At 45.5% G+C, this 23,405-nt stretch overlaps 3 protein-coding genes across 5 annotated transcripts in view; 1 reads left to right on the top strand and 2 right to left on the bottom strand.

Moving 5' to 3' along the window:
• Window positions 1-11,082, top strand: part of LOC119166156 (alpha-2-macroglobulin-like protein 1) — a 32,083-nt gene extending 21,001 nt beyond the window's left edge. For 2 of the 3 annotated variants that reach the window (XM_075891673.1, XM_075891674.1), the window contains exons 14-34: window positions 322-639; window positions 910-1,062; window positions 1,740-1,815; window positions 2,469-2,593; window positions 2,681-2,807; window positions 3,206-3,380; window positions 3,876-4,104; window positions 4,375-4,623; window positions 4,919-4,970; window positions 5,056-5,151; window positions 5,734-5,907; window positions 6,615-6,868; window positions 7,509-7,719; window positions 8,104-8,273; window positions 8,525-8,674; window positions 8,789-8,869; window positions 9,234-9,346; window positions 9,748-9,835; window positions 9,949-10,017; window positions 10,191-10,293; window positions 10,831-11,082. In XM_075891673.1, the coding sequence (XP_075747788.1) occupies window positions 322-639; window positions 910-1,062; window positions 1,740-1,815; window positions 2,469-2,593; window positions 2,681-2,807; window positions 3,206-3,380; window positions 3,876-4,104; window positions 4,375-4,623; window positions 4,919-4,970; window positions 5,056-5,151; window positions 5,734-5,907; window positions 6,615-6,868; window positions 7,509-7,719; window positions 8,104-8,273; window positions 8,525-8,674; window positions 8,789-8,869; window positions 9,234-9,346; window positions 9,748-9,835; window positions 9,949-10,017; window positions 10,191-10,293; window positions 10,831-10,934 (3,117 nt within the window). In that variant the 3' untranslated portion in view covers window positions 10,935-11,082. The remainder of the gene's footprint in view (window positions 1-321; window positions 640-909; window positions 1,063-1,739; window positions 1,816-2,468; window positions 2,594-2,680; window positions 2,808-3,205; window positions 3,381-3,875; window positions 4,105-4,374; window positions 4,624-4,918; window positions 4,971-5,055; window positions 5,152-5,733; window positions 5,908-6,614; window positions 6,869-7,508; window positions 7,720-8,103; window positions 8,274-8,524; window positions 8,675-8,788; window positions 8,870-9,233; window positions 9,347-9,747; window positions 9,836-9,948; window positions 10,018-10,190; window positions 10,294-10,830) is intronic. The other variant, XM_075891676.1, reaches the window with a different exon arrangement.
• A 1,785-nt stretch (window positions 11,083-12,867) lies between these two features.
• LOC119160155 (uncharacterized) lies at window positions 12,868-15,279 on the bottom strand. The gene is made up of 5 exons (XM_037412862.2): window positions 14,926-15,279; window positions 13,996-14,126; window positions 13,331-13,407; window positions 13,168-13,248; window positions 12,868-13,064 (listed from the first exon to the last, which is right to left on the bottom strand). The coding sequence occupies exons 1-5, from the start codon at window positions 15,028-15,030 to the stop codon at window positions 12,919-12,921; spliced, it is 540 nt and encodes a 179-aa protein (XP_037268759.1). The 5' UTR covers window positions 15,031-15,279; the 3' UTR covers window positions 12,868-12,918.
• Window positions 15,280-17,313: 2,034 nt separating this feature from the next.
• Window positions 17,314-22,801, bottom strand: LOC119160156 (salivary anticoagulant protein P23). Its single transcript, XM_037412863.2, has 5 exons — window positions 22,655-22,801; window positions 22,055-22,113; window positions 21,629-21,762; window positions 20,805-20,987; window positions 17,314-18,383 (listed from the first exon to the last, which is right to left on the bottom strand). Exons 1-5 carry the CDS (start codon window positions 22,669-22,671, stop codon window positions 18,075-18,077), a joined length of 702 nt encoding a protein of 233 aa, XP_037268760.2. The 5' UTR covers window positions 22,672-22,801; the 3' UTR covers window positions 17,314-18,074.
• Between the last annotated feature and the right edge of the window lie 604 nt (window positions 22,802-23,405).

Here is a 23,405-nt window from a genome sequence, read left to right as displayed (position 1 = left end):
GACCTAGCTGCAGTCTGATCTCAAAGTTCTTGCACAAACATGATTCAAAATTTTTTTATTTATACCTATACAGGAATGTTGCTTATGTTTAGTATACATAAAGAGGTCCCAAAGTCGAATGTCGTATCCGGATCTCCTGTTCAGGGCAGAACATGATTTCCTTAAAACTTCCAGTTTCACTGCCTAATACTATTCCCACTATTATTTTTATGTTTCAAGCGTATACTCACTCACCATCAAATTCCCGACAGACGAGTTTCATCTCATGTTACACCTTCAGAATTTTAACCTACGCTCTCTCCCTCTTTCAATACTTTGCAGCTTAATTCTGCCGGCCGCATTCTGGAGACTCGCAACTTCACCAAGCGGTTCACCGAAGCGGACATAACTATGGTCCAAACTGACGACAATTTGATCAAGAACGATGACGCTCCGCCCGACAGCTCTGGTCCCCAGATTACCGAGCCGGCAACCACGCGCTCGGTGGGCAGCTTCCAGTTCAAGTCCACACTGCCTCCAAACGCCAGCCCGAAGGTACAGCTGCTAGTCTATTACGTGCACAGAGACTCCAATGGGAACCCTATCGAAGTCGTCTCGGACTCTGCGGAATTCAGCGTACAAAAGTGTCTCGAGAACAATGTAAGTTGTTAATGCTTCACTGTCGTGCCACACTGCTGTTCGCAAATACGGTCATCCAGTTCATGCCCTAAATTATTTTGTTAAGTTAAAACTACTGCCCAAACTTTCGCAACCTGTTTCTGCGCACGCAGTTTGCACCGCGGTGCATTCTAATGGGTACAATTGTATTCCTTTCAACCTTATTTTTTTTTGAAAGCATATACGCAAGAACCACTTAACGTTGGAACCTGCGCACCCTTTTCTAATTTGCGTTTTTTTCTTTCTTGTCAGGTGACTTTGACGTTTGATCCGAAGAAGGCTTTGCCCGGTTCCAACGTGTCTCTCTCGATTGATGCTGCCGGTAACTCTCTCTGTAGTGTCGGGGCAGTCGACAGCAGCGTTACCCTACTGGATGGATACAACCAAAGAAATTCCAGGGATGCTGTGAGTGTTAAGTGTTCTCGCGTAGACATCGCTGATCATCGGTAACCTTCAGTGATCTTTACGAGCGGTACTAGTCGCGTCCATCTCGCCTCGCAGACAAAACACGGCTACACCACCATTCTGAAAGTTGTTGTAATCTGTGCCATTCTTGTAACATCTAGTTAATGCTTTTCGACTGCTGTCTAAAATTGTTAGTATATTAGAAATGTCTTATTTCTCTGAAAGAACTGATGTGTTTTCAACATTTCTTTTTTTTGGCGCCGATTTCTAAGCCTTCATAGGACTCAACATTGTGATAAACTGCAGCTTCCATTCGTGACGTTCTTAAATCTGTTAACTGGGTACAATATTGGCGAAGTAGCCGCACAGCCCCGGTGTCTTCTCGGGTTTTTCGCATTGGTGGTGCTTACCAATAGTTTGTAGCTCGGGCATCATCTCCACTGTGGACCATAGGTCTGCAGTGTTTCTGATAAAATAAGATGCCGTGCACACATTACCCAACTTCACGCCAGGCTTTTTATTGGTGTTGAGACGTCATGCTGTCATTAACACAGCAAAACCCCGTTGCCATACTGCACTTAACTGCAACGCATGCTGCTACCTAGATATTCTTGTGCAGGTATGACTGCCTATTGATACGTCTGCTCTCCTTGAACTCGTCTATGCTTTTATTGCAGCTTCTCAGCCAGATAAGCAACCTGAACTACAGATACACTCACACATCTCTCGTCAACCAGAGCTATTGCTACGTAGGTAAGTAGATTTCCTATTCCTCAAAGCTGGTCCCTTACTTAACCCGCGCTATTGCCATCCGGTGCGGTCACACCACCAGTCTTGCCAGCGTGTGCTACTGTAGTTTGCCGATCCCGCATATGGTACATCATATTGGAGGCTCAAGACCAGGGGCATTATTACTCATGGAATGTCGTCCTAGCCAAACTAACTCGCTGTTTAGAGCAGGTCAATTGAATTCTGCTAAAACATTCAATGACAGAAAGCCAAATTGAATCAAAGAAAGTCATACTTCGATAAAAAATTGCGTCATTCAAATATTTCAAACTAATTCAGCCTCCTTACATGGCACATGTCCTCACATCGCGAAAATTTGGTGCATGTCTATTTCTCCAACCCACCGAAAAGTTGTCTTTTCACCACTCGGGATGGGCACGAATTCTCAAAGCCTCGTTTGTTGCATTCGCTACCACATCAGTATTTCCTTCATGAGCAACACTATAGCCAATAGTCACGTTGCTCAACTTCGATGTTCCAGATTGTTTCCTAACACCACTACGTAAACTTTACTTTCTTCTTATATCCAGATTTTATTTCTTCATTCGGTCAAATGACTCAACTTTAACGCAATATTCCACTGTTTCATGATTCCGTTTACCCTACCTTGTCTGCAGATGGCCAGCTTTACAACGAACTCTACGAGGCCTCTTCCGGCGGTCAAACCAAAGTGCCTAGGAGGAGGAGGCAAGCAGTATCTCCCTCGGTATCTTTCAGCTACGACTCCCTCACTTCTTTCGAGGTACGTTTTATACCAGAACGTTGTCTTCCACATGCTTCCTGAAATGAGATAATCTACTGGCTTCTCAATACCGTTATTTACTTATAGAACTCTGGTCTCGTCATCTTCACTAACCTACCCGTCCAAACGAGGCCTTGTCCTAATCGCGCTTTCCCCGGATACCCCAACAACCAAGTACTCGGACAAGTCAATCGTTTCTTCCCCACTTTCGGAGGTAAGTGGCAAGCCACTCATTTCACAACCATGTTTTTGCTGAAGTTGACATTTTGCTTGGCCATCCTGCGCACTAGGCTGTACCCGGATTTCTGTAAAATTTGTCCAGAAACCGTAGAATGGTTTCGAGTCAAGGCTATACATGCCCCTTGAAAGATCCATCTGCTGGCGGCGACTTCTAAATCGGTGTGCTGTGGGAATCCACCTCATTAACGCTACCTCAGCTTTGAAGTCATTGTACCCGCAATGATGTGGGTGCACTCGTGTAAGACACATCAGTGGCACAATTGCTGGGATCATCGTCTCGGAAGGCCACCTTTTAAACTTGCATATGGCAGTGCTCAAAATCGCCCCCATCGCTCATCAGTAATTGTGCTCACTGTCGTTCTTGTCTTCCAGCAGCTGCCAACAAAGTAGCGTTCCGACCAAACGCAAACGGTGCTGCTGGATTTGCTGCAGCCTCCCCAATAGCGGAATCGGCAGCGGATGATTTCACTGGAGGCGCCATCCAAGGCACCAACTCGGTTAGGACTCTATTCCCTGAAACCTGGCTCTGGCAGATCAGAACGGTTAGGTGAGTCCTATGAAGCTACTTTTTCAGACGACCGATGGGTCCACCACTCTCTTGAATCGGCATGCTTCTTTGCAACTGGCACTGTAGCAGGCACATCGGCAGACTGTAAGCCAAATATGCGTCAGTTCTAAAGTTCCCGACAAGAAAGTTCACTTCCATCAAGCTGCAAACGCTGGAACATGTGGCCAGCGCATTTCTCTGTCTGGTGCATTTGTCTGTCTAGTGTCTAGCGTTTCTGCTCAAAAGAAATGCCATACATTTTGAATGTTACCGCCCTCTCCGTATCTAAAAGCTCTCGTGGTCATATATAGTCATCCTCCTTGTTGAAAACCAGGCAACGTGACACTCGACTGATTGCGTGGCATGGTGTCTCCATCGTAACTACGCCAATGTATGCACTTCTTAAATGCTCTTGACTTGTGCACCTTCGCAATGAAGCTTTCTCAATATGCGGCGACGCTCATGACGAGTAGTTAAAATGTTCCTCTCCTCCAGTGCTTCGGGCTCGCTGGTTTACGAAGAAACCATTCCGGACACAATCACCACATGGCAAGGCACTGCTGTGTGCTTGCATCCGAAGAACGGCTTGGGCATCTCCCAGGTTGCTAATGTCACCGGGTTCCAGCCACTGTTCGCATCACTTACACTGCCGGCCTACATGCAACGAAACGAAGTGGCCACCATAATACTAACGGCTTTCAACTACGGCGACGTGTGCGTTGTGGTGAGTGCACTGGTAACATGACGCTTACTGTCGCTATGTTTGTTCGGTATGAACTTCTCCGATAATTATGGGTTGTGCTTCCAGTATCAATTTGCAAATGTTCGTCTTACAATTGTAAACCTTATCAATCATTCCTGTAAACATTGGAAAAGAAATTCCCAGTAGTGTTGGCCTATTCATAATTTCGACTCGTGTTTCCATAAAGGTCATCCGGTCTAGCGACCATGCATCGCAAAACGCCAGTATTGTAACAGCGTTCTCCAATTCTAGGTCCGTGTAAGTCTGACTTCGCTGGAAAACTTGGAGATTGTCAGTGGTCCCAACAGCACCGACGCCCTGCTGTGCCCCAACGCCACGAACTCTGCGTCGTTCCCGTTCGACGTGCGTGCGACAACTCTGGAGCTTTCCAGACTTCAAGCGCGCGTCCAGACTAGACCGGAGGCTCAAGCCGAATACCCAGATGTGAAGTTGTCCAACGTGAACTCAAGTGACACCGTCATTCAGACAATCGATGTCAGGGTGAGTTCAACCTTTGTTCATAGGCACTTCTCCAGGTAACTCTTCGCTAAAAGTGAAGAGCCTGTTGAAAGTCGCTGAATGCGAATGGCGTCAGCAATGCAAACCTCGGAAATCTCGAATTCAGTTAGTGTTAAAATTATTGCATGGCTTTTAAACTGGTACACCGTATGTTAACTGCCAGTGGTGTATACAAATGTGTACTTAAAAATGACTATATTTTGCATGAAATTGTTCTAGCCCTGCCTTCCTTTGAATCTGTCACCTGCATGGCATTTATATTTTTTTCGTGTTCCAGCCTGAAGGGTTCTCCATCCGAACGATCGACACATACCTGCTTTGTGCGTCAGGTACGGCAATTTTTTTTTTCGTACGTGCATGTACACCTTCAGAGTTCCAGCTTTCTGTGACGCGTGCTTACTCTTGCTTACTCAGGTGACCAGAACACTGCCCCGGACACTGTACAAGTCACCCTGCCGACACCTGAAGCACTTGTTGAAGGTTCTCAGCGGGTTGTGTTAGTTGGCACAGGTAAGTGTTATACCCGCCAATGCTTATTTTGTTTCGGTCTTACACACTGGTGAATTCTTAAAAACGTAATTTGTCAATGCAAGCATACTTGTGCCAACCATACAGCAGCCACTTCAAATCAGTGCAAATTATACACGCTAAATAAAGCTTGTCTTCAAAACAACTTAATAATGTCGTATTCACTTCGCGTGACCCTCCAACTTGTCAGCACTTGCGACACGTACGTTTCGTAAGTGCTGTTAGTGATATCAATGAAAGTTCGACGTTGACGGTGATATCTTTTGTAAGCAACCTTGCAGTTATTCCACCTGCTAAAAGCAGTTCTCTCTACTCTTAAGAATATATACGCTTTGCACAGGAATGCCCTCTTAAAAGCATCGGTGTGTCGGAGGAAGGTAAAGTAAACGTGCATTCCTACCTACCCAAGGGGAAAGATATTGCGAGGTTAAAAGCATAGACCCCGAAAAGTGCACGCACGAAACTTAGCTTGTGCTTAATCTCCCATATAATACTCTAGACCTAAATGAGTAGCACACTCCTGAAGTCACACCAGCAGTTGCAATCTTTTCGTTCCTTATTCAGGGGACATCCTGGCACTCAGCCTCAACGATCTGTCGGTCCCCACTATCACGTACTCGAACGCCGAAGGAACTTTGGCTGTCCTAGCTTCAAGCGTCTATCTCCTCAAGTACCTAGAACAGACTGGCACTTTGACGGACACTGTGAACTCTGGACTAAGATCTCGCATTCAACAAGGTTTGTACCACAATTTCATCTGTTCTTAACTGAACATTTCTCATGTGGAACTATCCTACTGCCCATGAAGAGATGTCCGCGGATGTCTGGTAAGCATTATGAATGTAGTCGCAACGTTGAACTGGAAGGGCCCCATAAACAGATTGCGCGAAACAGCCTATAGTCGCAAGTACTTCAGGACCTGCACCAGGTGTCGTGGTTTCGTTAAGAAGAGACGTTGCGCTAGGCGACGTTACTTCGTCTCGCAAGTTACAACTTTGACCTCAGTTATATCACACGAATTTTACTACATACTCGCTCTCTTCTCGCCCTTGTTTAAAGTGTGCATAGTCTATAATATAAGGCTAACAATTCTCCTCCACCCCCTAGTTTAGGCCCGTGTTAGTCCAAAAGTGCTGCACAGCTTTATCATAACACATATTTAGGTCACCAATCGACGGCAATCACTTCGACTTGGTACAGCGGTCTCCTCTTGCACAGCAACACGCATACACAACTGGGAAAAGCTCTACATGCTAGCAGCAAATGCCCCAGTAATTCGCTGTAGTATCCACGGGCCAGGAAAACGTACCTTAATGCATGGTCTTGATCATTATTTCACACTGCCTGCGCTATAACAAATCTTTCACTGGCCTTAAAGCAAAGCTTTCTCGTTGCGCAACAACCGCAAAGCATGCGCTTATCCTGTATTGCACTTTCCACTTCAGCGTCTCAAGCTCAATACAGCTTCCGCTCCTCCGATGGTTCATACGCATCGTTTGGCTCGAATGAGTACCCAAGGAGTATCTTCCTCACCGCCTTCGCCGTCAAGGCCCTGAGCGCAGCCAAGGAATATCTCGGAGCTAACGCTGCTGCTGAAATCGACGCCAGCGTTCGTTACGTGACGCAGCAATGGAACCCCCTCACAGGCTGCTTTGTGGAGAACGAGCCCACGGCATCACCGTATGGACCAAACACTACGGTGAGTCATGTTTCCGTACAACCATTTGCACAGCCCTGGTCAAAACTGCCCAGGCCAAGATTTCATAAAAAATTTTTCCATAAACAATTTTTTTTCCATTAAGCGATTAACAGACTGTTATCTGAAGACCCTGTCACATGCTTCATAAATGTTTTCCGTTGGTCGGCCGCATGCCGCGGTACACACCCACCGTCTACTCGCTGTAATGCTCGATTGCTGAGTCGAAGGTCATGGGATTGTATTACGGCAGCACCACCGCATTTTGGAGGTTAAATGCATGACTCGTGTGCTCCGCTTTAGGTGCTCGTTAAGGAACTTCTTAACCAAAGTGTTAAGGTACCGCAGTCCTGCACTGCGGCGTCACAATACCTTTATCTGGGCTTTCGGGCGTAAAATACAATTAATGACATGGTTTAAAAGTTGAAAGGGGAGGGAGGGAGGGGGGGGGGGTTCGTGCGCTTGTTAATCTTTTGCTAATATATATTCAATGCCCTGCCCCAGTCCACCCATCTAACCCGCATCGATAAACGCACGCTCCTCCGTCCGTTCAGTTAAATCGGGCTTCATCTACAACGCCCATATTTGCTTATGCACGAAATGAGAATCGCTACAGGCCGCACTTCACTTACTTTTATTCCAGCCCGACTTAAGCACGGCTGTCGGTGTCATGCTAGCGGAGAGTGGGTTCTTCAACGACAGCATCGCGGAAGGTGTTCTCCGGTGCATCGACGCGAACAACCTTCCATCGAACCACACCACGGCCCTGAACGCTTACTTCTCGGCACTCGTCAACAGACCGGAACGAGCCAACACAGCCCTGCAAACTCTCCTCGGGGAAGCCGACAAATCTAGTGCGTATAAACAAGGCTCCTTATAAATATTTAATTCAATATCGCTGGACAGGAAATGCACACGAATTTATCTCTATATTTTCTTACTGCAGCTAAAAAATTGTCCATAAGCATTAACGGTAAGAGTTTTGCGGATGTAGTTAAACTCTCGCATTCAAGTTTAAATTATTCTCATGACAGTTTCCCGCAAGTAGTTTAAACTTATTTCCAGGTTCTTCATGCGTCACAGAAAAACGCAACTGTAGCCTCTACATCAAACTTGTTACCACTGTCTAGTTGCCTGTGAAGTACATTTTGCTGAGATACTTGGCACACAAATTCATAATGTGCATCGCTCTCTTCCTGTAGTTTCAGGCGTCTCAAATTTTCCCTCTTTACGTGTAGGTGGCCTGACATCTTGGACTGGAGACGGTCTAGCGCCCGGCTCTGCCGACACCGCAGGTTACGCAGTGTTGACATCGAAGCTGCTTGGTCGGAATTTGGGAGAGGCACTGCCTATTGTTCGCTGGCTTATGCAGCAGACCTACGCCCGATACACGTTCTCTTATTCCGAGGTACGGGCTCGTATGGCTATGCATTTTCGTACACTACCAATCGAATACGCTTCAGATAGTCTGTTATGCACAACTTGCTGAATGGTCCTTCGAATGCATAACTTATTTGCTCGCAGCGTTGAGCTCTACTTTGTGTTTTATAAAGCTTTACAAACTGCAATTCGCTCTGTATGAAAGCCGCACTGCAATGACGCAGTCGTGAACTTCGTTTACTGTACCGCTGCTCAGTCTTGCTTTCTGACAACTTGCAGGTTTACACCATCGCCATTCAAGCACTTACCCAGTATTCAAGCGTGGCATTCTCGAAGAACACCGACTTGTCCCTCACCGTTGCCGTTGAAAGCACATCGCCCGACAATCTATCCTTCCAGATCAACGAACAGAACAAACTGCTCTACCAGGTATAGGCATTCATAGCAAATGCGTAACGACTATTGACTCATTCTCTTGAAGGTCACGACACGAATATGGTTTCACACTTGACATCTCTCTAGACAAAGTTTATTGTTTTGCAGGAGCGCCTCTTGGACAAAAGCGACTCGTACAGCTTGCAAGCGTCTCTTGCTCCAAACAGCGTCGGCTGTGCAGCATTACAGGTTTGTACAACTTCGTTGCGCAATCCTCACAATTTAGATGCACTTAATAATTTCCACTGTACATTTATTGCATTGCGTATGCCACAAGTCACGCCATAGTCGTTTTTATATACATACATGCAGAAGACCTCCATTTTGTTTAGATTCTTGGTCGCTATGTCTTGTAAGCGCCTTCAGCTACTATCCTTCCCCAGTAATCACCAGGCGCCTTGTGCGTGGAATATTTGGTATGAGCCAGGTCTACACAGGTGTATTGCTGCCCTTTAGGTTCGAGCCTTATCTGCTTGTCGCCACACTATCCCTTGTTTTTACCCAACTTCACGAGTTCTTTTCCAAAAACTTTACATTCCTTATGGTCTTCTAGGTCAAGTACTACTACAACTCCAGGAACAGTCCACTTCAGAGGGGCATCCAAGTCAACGCTTCTGCGACATCGGGACCAGACTGCAGCACGCTTCAGTTGGACATTTGCACACGGTGGGTTTGTATTTCAATAGCCTTACTGGCCTATTTGTGGCTGTACAATAGTTTTCTTTGTCCCACCTCGCCATGTGTTGCTGGTATTTAACACTTACGAAGTCTGTCCTATCGTCTTGGCACTTTTAGCTTTTCTATACGCGTTTTTAACTGTAATCTCGTCATGCGTCACTACTTGCAAGCGCTATTGATGGCCGGTTCGTTTTCGGAACTTTGCAGTGCATCCACTCCTGAACTTTCTACCCAGTTCACTGTTTCGTTGCAGTTATCTTTTTTTGGGTGCATTTAGGACCCACCTAAATGTAACCCTGACAGCACTGGGTATAGCTTTCAGAGTACAACTGCACGGTCGAAGTTGGCCTTGATATGGAGAGAACACTTTGCTTTTCTTATTTTTCCAGGTACACCGAGGGTTTTCTGCGCAGTTCTGCAATCGTGGAAGTAACCATGCTTTCTGGTTATTCTGCCGATGACCAGTCTCTGAAAAACGTAAGTCAAAAGGCCTAATTCAGTACACGTGTACGCAGCACGGAAATCTACACCCGAAGATGCAATGTTTTCGGGCTTCCTGCACTAACAATCGCATTTATTGTTCTTTGCAGTTGGTCAGCAGCGGCGTTATTAAGCGCTATGTCGTGAACGGCAACAAAGTCCAGCTCATACTACAAACGGTAATTTTTCTGTCACAGTGTACGCCCCTCCCCCGTTACTCAATGCTTCACATATTTCGCAGTTACTGCACACCTGTTCTGGATCGCTCATCCCAGAAATACTCTCCCACCAACCCATCCCCACTCTTCCAATTATACAGTTTCAGTTATACATAAAATACCGTCTTTTACAGCTAACCGTACAGCCTACCTGCTTCAGCTTGACGGAAAACAGATACCTGCAAGTGACCAACCTTCAGAGTTCTGCTGTGGAGGTGTACGACTACTACCAGTATCGTAAGTCCATAAAGTCGTGCTTTTTTATTCATTGCGGCCCAGTTTACGTATTCTGCCTCGGCAGTCAACACTACGATCTGACTTAGACTTCGCTCATTGTGTGTATCCATAGTGTTCTTAATATTTCTGGACGTGCGTTAATTCCACTGTACAGCAGCATTTCGTCTCGTTGCAAGTCCTGTCCGTCAAGTCGTACATATTCCCCTGTGCATTCGTTGCTATCTCAAACAACTTGTGAAGCCTTTCTCGTGTCGCCAACACATTTCTTGTTACTTTTTTTTTTTGTTCACCACGACTCTGGGAAAACTTCGTATGCACATCATGGGTCATCCGCAATTCATCCAGGTCTACGGACACAAAGGTCACTAAAATGTTTCTTGTTGGGTATGTCAGGTGTTGGTGCATAAACAGCGCAACAGAGCCCTTGTGTGACTGCTTAGCATACATCTGAAGATACGAAATCTTCCCAGCATTTTCATTGTCTTTTTATCTTGAGATACCCAAATATGACGCTCTTTATGTACTTTCTTAACGCAGAGTACAAGGCGACGGCTGGGTACGGATTGGAGGGCAACTGTACTCCTGCTGAAGTCGCTCCACCTACAAGTCTCAACGAAGTGGACAGTGTTATATACGTTTAACGCGCTATTCGCTTCTGTCTTCATACATCAGCATTTTTCTACATCTAGACAAACGATCTCAAGCGCCTTCGGGTCATCGGTCTTGTGATACTTTGTTTTTATTGAACTCTCCTGTCATTCGCAATAAAGCCTGTGCTCTTTTACACAACGACTATTTCACTTTACCCTCTGGTGTCCTGCGAAAATCTTTTTCGGGTGCCCTTCCTATACTCACAATTTATGCTTGTTTACTTTTCAAGGCAATCATCGGTGCGTTGGCTATTTAACAATAGCTGTGCACCCTTTGCACTTCAATTAATGTAAGCTTTTCGGCTGCTCTATTCCTGTTGCTAGGGAAATGAGCGGCGTCGTGTTTAAACAGGCATTGTAGCTATGACTTTCCACTTTTATCCAGCAGACTATAAATGCACTTGCAGAGAAATATTGCACACGTAACTATTCAAACGCTTTGTTTCAAAGTCGAGAGAACATCGTTGCGCACGAGATGTCGCTGGCATTTACTATTCCTAGTGCATATTGCCGCGCTCGAAACAAAGAACGAAGACTATGTGCGCGCCAACAGTCTCGTGAAAAAGGACACTGAAGAAGACGACGTGATCTTGTTTAGGTCTCTTGCTCTTGGGTTAATCTTCCTGCCTTTCCTTGCATCTTTATCTCTCTCTCTCTCTCTCTCTCTCTCTCTCTCTCTCTCTCTCTTGCTCTTGGCTCCTGCATAAAAACACACGTCGTCGGTTCTCGGACTCGACGTCTCGGTGATCTGCGACAATATATTCCTAGTGCGCAAACAGCATATTCCTAGTGCGCAAACAACTTTCCATATCACTATTTGTGTGTGTAGCTCGCTAAACAATGGGAAGCTTGGACGAAGATGTGGGTTTCTACTAAGAACGGATGCTAACTCCGACTTGCGGGCTCGGATCAAACTTGAAGCGTTTTGCGATGGTACATCTTTAGCGATACTAGTTACCCGTAAGCACACTCATTTCAGCGTGCCGGACAGTGCATTAGCTGTCGTGTTGAACAGGCAACCATCGTAGACGCAAGGCAAACAGGCACGTTTCCAAAAGTCTCTTTTAAATGTGAGCCCGTGTTTACTGCGCACCAACTCGCGGCAGCTGCCTACACCTGGACAATGCCTAATAGACAACACGTTTGCATCACTGATAGAAAGGGAATGCAAATCATCGGATGGCTCCTGCGTGATCGGGGATTTGTTGATTGATTGATTTGTGGGGTTTAACGTCCCAAAACCACCATATGATTATGAGACGCCATAGTGGAGGGCTCGGGAATTTCGACCACCTGCGGTTCTTTAAATTCGACCACCTGGGGTGATTTGTGGAAGAAACATCTATTGCTAGGGTCCGATTTATCTTCTTTTTTTTACTGGTACCATACTGCGCATAGTCGATCACGTGCTGTGACCGGTTTCATTATAGTAGTATTGACCTGCTTATATATATCAGAGCTTCATTTGCGTTAAAATGTTTGTCTTCCGCCTTTCGGGTAACAGAGATGCGCTCAATATTCTCTTGGATGACTTGCTGTCGTACTGACTCGTATTTAAAAAAAAAAAGGCAACCATATATTTTTTTTTATTTTCTATAAAAATAAGCATCTGTCAAAAACAAGGAGCAGCAGTGGAACATGTCAAAGAATTTATGATTTCTTACACGTCCAAACAACGGTACGATCAGGCGGCATGCCGTAGAGAGAGACAGAAGGGGGGGAAGGGGTGCTCTGGTCAGGCTTATTGCTATATCAGTGTCCTCAACGTGAAAGGGTGCAATGGCAAATGATTTCAATTAGACAAGTGGTTGTTTTTAAGCTACTTGGTTGTTCTTAAACAACCAAGCCAGGTCGCAGATTGGGACACAATCACAGTATCAAGTTGCCTCTGTTCAATCTTTCCATCCCGACTTAGTGCAGGAAATAAAAGAAACAAAATGTTTATTTTGTTGTATAATTATTCGTTTTTTATCGATTATATTGTATCCTTTTTAGAACAGTCCATATTCGGCACTTTTTTGAAATCATCTTTCTTTAGGCCTTCCTTGTCCAGGGCAGCTTGAATCGCAGAAAGGAACTGGTCTTCGGCGTTTGGTTTCCGGGTCACAACGTGGTATGCAGCTGAAACGGGAGCGTGGACACAGTTATAGGATATTTTCATTTATTTAGAAGAAATAAAAAATAGCTCAAAGTCATTTTGAAATCATAGAGTGATGCGCCGTACCCGCTGTCCCACTCTTGGCCCAGACAACGGCCCAGTTGTCGTAGTCCGTGTCGATAATGGCAGTCTCCATAATAACGTCATCTAATGGAATGACCAAGCAAAGTGAGTTCTTTATTTTCTTTTGTGGGACGAGAAATTGACTTAGTGAAGCTCCTGTATTTACCACTGATCTTCAGCATGAACCTTGAGGGGTGCCGTTGATCTTCATTCACATCGACGCTCATTTCTACGAGCTCGTTGCTGAGCTCAGAAGAAAAAATCAATTTCATTACAATGGTAAAAGTGCTTGATTTTTTGTCTCACTTTTATACGCTTATGCATAAAGTAATCGGTCATGTCCACACTTCCAGAAAGCATTGCGCACCATTCGTGAAAGGCAGTTTTCTTGTCACAAGGCAATTGATAATTTTTTACTATTCATCCTTCTCGTTTTTAATCCTCTTCTTTTCTATCTCTTTCCTTTCTATTATTCTCCCTTTCCCTCACCCCAAGTGTAGGGTAGCCAACCGAGCCAAGCTTGGTTAACCTCCCTGCCTTTCCTCTCTATTTATCTCTCTCTCTCTTTCTCTTTAGCAATTCCGCCGACCCTGTGAATTTACTGCATGTGAACTCGACGCCTGAACTGCGTCGCAAACCTTGATTGCGTTGCACGGGCAGGATTTTAAAGAATTATTCTTTTTTTTTCAGCATCGTCTGCTTTACTTCGCTGGGTAAAGCTAAGGTGTTTCATTCATGCATATAGGTAACTATAGGATTATCAAACTTTGTTGAAGGCACTGCTGCATTCTAACAAATATAGCACTTCCATTATAGACAGAGTAACCTCACTCAGTGTCGATGTATTCCGCCTTGATTCTGTAGACGTTGTCGTGGTCTCTTTGTATCGTGAAATGGGCACAGCGATCTGTGTCTCCGTAGATAGCTTGGCTGAAGCTATCCACCCACCACTTGCCTTTGAACTGTAAGTGCAAGTTGTGAAATTGAGAAACTGTAGGTTCTCAAGACCATTGCAGTGGCGAAAATGTGTGCTTTAAGATAAGTATTCGCTTTTCAGCTATTGTTCCAGGTAGAAATATATCAAGCTACAGGGCTGAAGTCCGCCCAGTGATTTTAAACTTCTATGATTCACGTACTAAATGAAAAAAATAAATCCCTTACTGTGCCTTGTTGCATCTTTCCAGACAAGACATACTTTATATCTCCTGATTTACGATACAGGCAAAAGAAGAGTTAACGGGCTAAAGCAACCTACACCGCTGACTATCGATTCTTATTGAGCTTAGCTCGTACTTGTCTTAAATAGCAATCCACCGTGGTGGCTTGGTGATTGAGTGGATTTCAAGAGCTAAAACCATGAAGTGACTACGGTGCACGCCGAGGTGTGAGACGCCGGACTAAATTTAGACCAACTCGTGTTTATTAGCGTGCACCACACGCCCTCTCCCACCAATTCTAAATGCCGCCGCCATGGCCGGGAGTCGAACCTGCATCATCAAGCTTGGCAATGTGGCGCAGGGGCAGCGTAACGGCTAAGATGACCGTCTCAATTAAGGGCGACGGCTCGATTCTACGTCAAGTCAAACCCAAGTACATTCATTCACATAAATTCTCCACCTTGAGGAACCTCAGGTGGCAAAAACTGGTCTAGAGTCTCATTACCACGACATGCTCGTAGTACTATCTTAGATGGGACCTGTGCATCTCCAGAATGAATTTATTTAATCACGTTATTCTTGCACGCCAATTAGAAAGACTTACCTTGAAAGGGTTGAAATCATCCTTCAATGTCTTCGGGTTCGCGCACACACCATTTCTATCGACCAGAGAGACGATGATAAGTACGACACATGCTGAAGTCCGCATATCTGTTTCGGTGTTGAGCCTGCAGTTGCTACCACTGAGCGCACGTGCATGGATGGGGCTTTTAAACGACGTCCACGAGCCGTCCCTGTGTCTCGCGGTCACCGCCGGCAGCTGTCCATATTTTGCCAGCGCTCGGCAGCCACGGAAAGTCAATGTTTGCACTGTCGAGTCGTATGCAATGGAAACTTGTACCGCGCTAATTGCTAAAATTTGGCCTTGGAAAATACACTGAACCGAATTTCCTGATGCTGAGTAGTGCGTCGGCGAGCATTTCACTTATAGTTAAGCGGTTACCGTTGAAGCCTATCACTCTTTTTCTAGGTAAGCACTACTGTGGCAAATCAAGGTGTACTTAGTGTCCAGGGATGGGGTTCTAAGTTCTTCAAAAGTAGAGAGAAAGTGATAACGTTTCATTCTAAAACAGAGTAGAGTGCCTTTCTCGCTTAGAGCCTATAGTGTTGGGCCCCATTGGCGCGCGACACTACGTGCAAGGTGTTTAAGTTTGCGTACTACATTGGACGGCGTGCTCCTCTTAACTAACGTCGTAGTATTGGGAGAATATCCAAGATAACGTTCGGCTCTCAACTGAATAAACAAAAACAAAGCAGCTGAACATAACTCCCTTGACACATGTATTTGACTGGCACGATGTTCCTATTTGTGTCATTGCTGCGTGAGGTAAATCAAAGCGTGATAAATTTTCATGGATATAAAATGAGAAAAATATGCGACGTTTTATTTCTAAATATATATCACACAGTTTAGTGTGCATTAACCTCTAATAAAAACTGATTGATATGTGGGGTTTAACGTCCTAAAACCACCATATGATTATGAGAGACGCCGTAGTGGAGGGCTCCGGAAATTTCGACCACCTGGGGTTCTTTAACGTGCACCCAAATCTGAGCACACGGGCCTACAACATTTCCGCCTCCATCGGAAATGCAGCCGCCGCAGCCGAGATTCGAAACCGCGCCCTGAGGGTCAGCAGCCGAGTACCTTAGCCACTAGACCACCGCGGCGGGGCTCTAATAAAAAAAAAACTACCCTCAGATTTGCGATGTAGACGTTAAATATTCGCTGATTCCGTCAGCAACGTTAACCATTTTTGTTTTTACGTTTATTACTGGTGAATGCTTACACATTAACGCGGTGCATACATCAAATGTTCAATATGCTATAGATAAGAACGCAAACACAGCTAGCGTAACAATGTTGGATACGACTCTTTGCAAATGAAAGATAGACGGAGGACAGGGAGGTTGATCTACGAGGAAATGGAAAACCGGTTGACGGCACCTTAGCACTCTAAAGCCCCAGTGTGTATAAATGTTGAATGAATGAATGAATGAATGAATGAATCAATGAATGAATGAATGAATGAATGAATGAATGAGGCGGGGGAAGAGGAGATTCACACCAGTCTCGTACCACTCTCCATCGATGAAGATGGTGGTGCCTATATAAGTTGATAGCTCGGAGTCCTAAAGGGCGGCATTTTTCGGCTTGCCGGGATGCCCAAAGCTGGTAGGCCACGTTACAACGGCAGCGACGCCTGAAGAGCCGATTTGTAGCAGCAAACGCAGCCGCGAGGGCGGCCAGCCCCGGCCCGAGCGCGGTATACCAGCATGAGCTTTAGTGACAGCGACGACGATTGCCCTCACGGTATGTCTCTGCCTAACGTGCGTAGTGAAGTGAGCGGCGGTAGTGATATTAGAGAGTTTTAGTACTGCGTATACGCTGCGTACGTGGCGGCGTGCGCATGCGCAGACCGCAACGCGCACGTATCGCGTTACGTACGCAGCTGCTACGTACGCACGCATGAGATGCGTGCGTGCGTACGTATGAGGTGATCGCGCCGCTCTCGAGCAAATTCGCGACAGCGCGACACTTCGTTTTGCAAAATGGCGGCATCGAAGGCAAGCACCGACCGGCTCTGTGGCTTAAAATGTGGTCATAATCTGGCTATAACACTTGGATAGGCTCACATTGGCTGTCAACAACACGTACTTCTATTTTGATCTACCAGATGGCGCAACACGCTTCACGCTCGTTACGTACGCGGGTACTACGGCGTACTAAAAGCCGATTAGCGGCAAACGACGCCACGTAACGCAAGGCGCTTGCGTGATGCGTACGTAGCACCATTCCGCAGTACTAAAACTCTCTATTAACATTCACGGCACATTCCCAAAGCATGTGTCAGAGTGTAGCTCCTTCCCCGCTCGTGTTACACGGGCTCGTCGAGTCAAGGCACGGGTAACAGGGGTGTAGGATCACCGGTTTGCAGTAAAAGATTATTTTATTGCCTCGATAATCTTACAAACACTACTTCATATCTTACAAAAGCTACCATTTGCGTACCACATTTTGATTATAATAACTGCAAGATTACTATGTTATGACTGGTACAAGTCTTTGGATGAGCTCCACTGCAAAAATATGTCGAGACTAATTGAGCTCGGATGTCACTAAAATGGCATTTTAGTGTTATTCCACACGTTCAAGATACGTTCATCAGGAAATGACAATTCTTTTTTTTTTCATTGTTACTGCATTTCAATGTCTCCTGTTTCTGTTGCTGGGCCTGTGGGTACGTACTTGAAGAAACGGAAAGACCAGCTTAGGGACCCGTACACAAGAGGAGAGCATGACACACATACGCTGGCGTGTGCGTGTCGTCTTCTCCTCTTGTGTGCACGTCCCTAATCTGGTTTCTCCGTTTCTTCAAATGTCCTGTTTACTGAAAGGAAGTGATATTCTGGAAGGGAAGACGATATGTTTGTATTCAATAAGACTTTCTGTTGAGCGAGTTGGCGTTGCCTCTCAGAAGACATTTTTAACGCAAGAATGAAAATTGCTTGAAGTTTAGCGTTCTTGCTTCGCACTTTCTTCCCCTTCTGTTTTTCAGACGATTCTTTTTTTTTCTTTGCGTCACCCATTGACATATAAGAGAGTTTGATGATTGAAACCACGTTATGATCTCACAACTCGCGTTAACATAACCGCACAAGTCTTCAGCATATTCAAGTTACTATATCTGCTCAGGCCCTGGGAAAAGGCATGGACTCGACGGCCTTTTCCAGGGCCTTCTTGTAATCGGTGTAGAGCAGGTCGTACAAAATGTTTCGTAGGCCCCGTTCAATCTCGGTGTTGAAGCCACGCTGCCGCTCGGAGTTCAGACTCAGGCGTCGGTCGTAGACCGTGTGGAACCGTATCTGTTCTACGTGAAAAGTGCGCAGTGTGCCCGGATTACCCGGATACGCTGTTGCCTCGAAGTTGGCCACGGTGTCCACAACTGTCACGTTGACGGGCACAGTTTTTTCCTTGCGCGCAAATGTCTCTCCCTTGACCTGCAAAAGGAAGACAAGCTTGTCGAACGTTTCTTGAAAAACTCCGCTATACTCAGAAAATAAAGCAGTTGTGCGTAAGTTTGAAGCACATTAAAATATTTTACAAATTCATTGTTCATTGTTGATTTAGAGTATGATATAAAGTTCGGTGCTATTTATTAAGTTGATGTTTATCACGTGTCCTGCTTTAGAGGTATTGTTTTATCTTTGATATGTAACCATATGCTTAGCCAATATGCCCGCGACAATTGGCAAAGGTTACATGTGTTAAGTAGCTCCAAGGGTGTTGAATGTGTGGTTTAATTTCGAGTAAGCTCCGTCGATGTGTGACTTATAAGTTGTTAACGTTTTGGGCCGTCTCGACTTCTCCCCTGTGTCCGCGTTTTGCGTCTGCCGTCTTTTTAACATGAATACCTACTAATTAGCACAATCCGTCAAAGATTTTTTGGGCAGCAACTGTAGCCCTTCCTGTCAAACCAAACATATAATGCCAATATATGATACTCTTATATATGATACTCTTATGGCTGTTTCACATCCGAGTGACTGAGCGGCGATGGTCGCTGCAATGAGGGGCAGCAGGACGCACGGACGCGGGTTTTTGTGTGTTACCCGTGCTACCTAGAAAAAGCGAGTTCCTCCTGGCGAGCGCACCCGTTTCTCAACACCGCCCCTGCCGTAAAATGCTCCCCACTTCGCTGCTCCCCGTTGGCTGACCTTGGGCAGACACTTATCTGCGAGCTAATTTTAACTCGGAACTGGTTTATGCTGGGGTCCACCACGGCTCGATGACGTATGAGTATGAAGTTTTAAAAATATTTACTAACAGATTTCATTAAAATGAAGACTAGAATAAAAAAAGTGCCGCCATATCCACGAAGTGAATGATGATGAGTGGGCGAAGCTCTGGAGGAAAACCTGGTAAACCATGAATCTTCTGTACATTTTGCCCACTCGATTTTATTACAATGCTCCCCCCTAGCGTACGTCGCTGCACTAAATCGAACGATTGCCTTCCACCAATGACACCTGCCATATGTGACATCATTCCTATTTGATAACATCTCGCATCTTTCATCATCAACTACAAGTGCCGCCGTCTAGTTTATAACATCTTGCATCTTTTCATCATCATATACAAGTACCGCCATCTAGTGAACACTGCAAGAACTAAACTAGAGGTGGCTACATACAAGTGACGCTACCACCATCTAGTGAACACTGCAAGAACTAAACGAGAGGTGGCTACATACAGGGGACGCACAACCCACGCCCTAAGGAGCTTCGCCCCGAAAAGATTTGCAGCAGGGTGCCGAGCCAGCGACCTCGCACTCCTCAGCGCACCACGCTAACCACTTAGCCACATAACGACCCTTCTTTACCATGTTAACAGCAAGCTATTTATATACACCATGTACCACTGGCGGTCCTCAGAACTCGGAAACTTCAGCGTGTTTCCGTCATCAGTAGCCAGATGACATTACGGGCGCGCATTAGGCGCGCATGCTCTGAAGATCGTCTTGCTGCGCCACCCCACGCGTAGCTGTGCGCACGCGCCTCCACATGGAACGGACTAGATGCATGTACTTGTTCTCTGGTGTGGTCACTCACTCGCGCGAGCGCTTATCTAAGCATTCGGACGCTTTGTACCTCTTGTACTTCCATCACAAGTTTCCTTTGAAGTTACAGGAATCGAAGAGAGCACGAACGTCCCATCGCTCACTGCCACGGCTGCGTTTACGAAAGGAGCGCTGTGCTCACACACGAAGTAAAAATTGTGATCCTTGTTGACGCTCATCCTGCGCACACCGGTGCATACATTTCGTGCGCCTTTCTTTCTGTTCGAGCAGCATGCTTTAGGTGTCGAGCTGGTTGTCGTTCTTCGCGTGACGTTTCAATTGGTTACTGTAGCTTTCGTGCGTTCGCCCTTTTAGCGAAACAGTGCACGACGAATGCTCAACTACCTCTGCGATGACACGTTTCATTTTCGCGTTATACAGATTCCTAGAAAAGAGGGATCAACTATACGTTTTTTTTTCTTTTTTCCAACTCTGGCGATGTTGATTGCACCGACTACGGTAGGCACCCTGAAAACTGGTTTCAACCTCGTGCGACGGCTGCCGCTCCGCTTTTGGGGCAAAATCGCTCGCGTGTGAATGCACGCGAATATCGTCTGAAATTGAGGGCTTCACCGTGATTATGACGTAAAAGCCGGAAGGAAGAAATTATATTTAGTTGTATGCCCAAGAAGTGGGGGGGGGAGAAACTTGGTTGTGAAAAAAAAAGAGCCAGAGAAAAATAAGGTGAGTGAATATAAACCACGAGCACTATATGCAACACGTAGCGTGCCTTCAGTCAGCAGCTTATTTCTGTGGCACTTCACAAAGCTATTTGTTAGTAAAAGCAACAGTGATTCCTTACCTCAGTTATTAAAGAGGCGTTGATTCCTTTCAATTCCAGCAGGCAGGAAACGGTGATGTTGCCCTTGATGAGAACCGGTGGGTGACACTCTCCGATTCGGCGAACACCGGTGTCGAAACCTTTCAACACTCCGTACTTCACCTTCACCTTGAGTTCTCTGTTCGTGATTCCAGTGCTTTTTATCTGGTGAATAAAAGTACACCAGGAGAGAAAGTTAGGGCAGCATGACCAAGATTTGGGGACATCAACACGTAGTGCCATCTCTTGTCCGCCAAAGCGGCAGCTTGCCGTAAGTGAATGGCGAATAATTGAAGAAAATCATGTCTGACAAAAATAAGGTAGTTATCAAAATCGGTGCCCCGTTCTATACAGCACAGACTTATCTGAACAGTCTCACAAGGCTTCACACTAGCTTTATGAAGTGTTCAATATTGAACAATGTATTCCTATGCGTTTATATGGGCAGTGTTCAATTATCCTGGGAAGTCACACGCTCTTTCACGTGATACTACAATTTCACCAAACTATACCAGTGGGTCTCTGTTATGTATAACACGTGGTCGTTTTTCATACCTAGCTTTTTTCAAGAGATAAGATTTTGCTCCCCTATTTTCCATTCAGTAATGGCAGGCTGGTGTTCCCGCCACCGAGAGATGGCGCCATGTTCAGATGTCCGTAATTTCTGGGAATGTTTGATGTTCACGTCTTTCTGGCTTGCTCGCGCAAAGCGTATGATTTCACTCGCATTCTCACTTGCATCGATACTTCTGGCCTCAACACATTGATCATGATATTCCATTTCAGTGATGTCGTCGTCTACTAACCTTGAACTTGAAGTAGGGTACTTTCACAAAGGGGTAGACATTCTTCAAGTCCCTGATTTGTCGTGGGAGCTTGTCTTCTAGAATGATGTCAAGAAACCTATTGGAATCACCTACTGTCGATGTGTGAACTGCGCCTGCGTGAAAAGTAAGGAAAAAAAATGTCTCAGCAAAGGACTATTGTCGGCACAGATCATACGCGTTTCCATTTATCCTCACACTAAACAATATCTGCTGTGCTCGCTCAAACGTAAGTATGGGTGTAGCGTAAGTGTATCAGAAACCAAATTGCCAAAAAATATGCTCAATGCATACTTACTTGAGGCACAATATTAATCGCGCTTACAACCCTGAGAATGATGTGACCAAATAAATTATGGGCAAAAGGCGACCTTACTGCTTTCATAAGCAACAAGGCTGGACACTTACCAAAGATTACCAGCGATGCAAGGCAAAGTAGCAGTCGGGCCATAATGGATGCAGGTAATCTGTGAATGACAGTCGTATGACCATAAACGAAATTAGTACAAGTGGCATACTGGGTAATTTTTTTCTACAAACGTGTGAGCTGACTTAATCATGTTCACTGCACTGCATTACGGAGAGACCCATGAAAGTTCCTGAGTAAATAGAATACACATGCACAGGCTCACATTGGGGGGCCTCGAAAGCGCTTAGTACTTGTGACAGTAGCTTGCGATTCCGAAACACTGATATCATATATTCGCAGTATGTTATTTCAACTGACCTTTCTCTTTTTTACTATGGTGTTTTCAGTATATAGTGCTGTTTATGTCATAGATCACTTTGTTATTGCTAGTGGTTTGATGAGCGTGTCAGCGGCCTCATGCGAAGATGCGCAAAACATTCCCACTTTCCACATAATATCTGCTGTCATGCGGTGGTGCAGAATGTATCAACAATGCAAGTTATTCAAAAGGTAGTTTTAAGGTTCTTAATACTATTAGCATTTCCGAAGCTCAAGCGCGTTCTTCAATAAAAAGCCCATGGTTTGATTCGGGTACTTACCTCACGAGCTGTATCATTCAGCGCCTTCCACTCGACTGAACGTAGTCGCACCGATGCAGCGCTGGTCTAGCCTTCCCTCCGTACGTCTACTGTGTTCGCTTCACCGATGCTCGGCAAATTCCGCTCTCCGGTTGCAGATCTACCCGACACGTCACAAGACTCGTGCACGAAGGCAACGCAAGACCCTCTGAAACCACCATCGGTGTACAAGTCGGCCAAATGAACGCGCGAAAGAAATTCCTCACCTGTATCCTGTGATTCAGATTGGAGGAATTACGTTCCCTCATCCGAAGCGATGTCTCTTGTCTCAAACTAAGGGGTTTCGCGGCGAAAGTTTTTAGAAAGTGAGTAACAGCGAAAATGGCATTTCGATTCAATGTGAAAGTTGAGCACTTTGCTAACACATCTTGTAGTCTTTATAATGTGAGAAGACATTGTTTGCGTCTCAAGACCAGAGCCATGTTTAGGTTCCATGACGCAAAAAAGCTTCAGGCTGTGACTTTGTCAAGGTCCTCACGTTTGTCTGACTGCATCTTTGTTGTTCGCGCTCCTTCAGTCAAAAATGAAATAACATCACTGGAATCCGCATGCGTTGGCGCTTCTGAGTGTTCTTATTTCTTGACATTTTCAGTGAGATTTGTCCACCATTGCAAATGAATGATATGTTAACGTGCGAAACAATCAGTAAACTACACCTGCCAATTGCGAAACAGTGCTTAATGCAGTCGCATCGTTCTCTGGTTGGTGCAAC

Source organism: Rhipicephalus microplus, chromosome 1 (assembly GCF_043290135.1).
Source record: "Rhipicephalus microplus isolate Deutch F79 chromosome 1, USDA_Rmic, whole genome shotgun sequence".
NCBI classification, from domain to species: Eukaryota; Metazoa; Arthropoda; class Arachnida; order Ixodida; family Ixodidae; genus Rhipicephalus; species Rhipicephalus microplus.
This window is presented reverse-complemented; position numbering and strand designations above follow the sequence as displayed.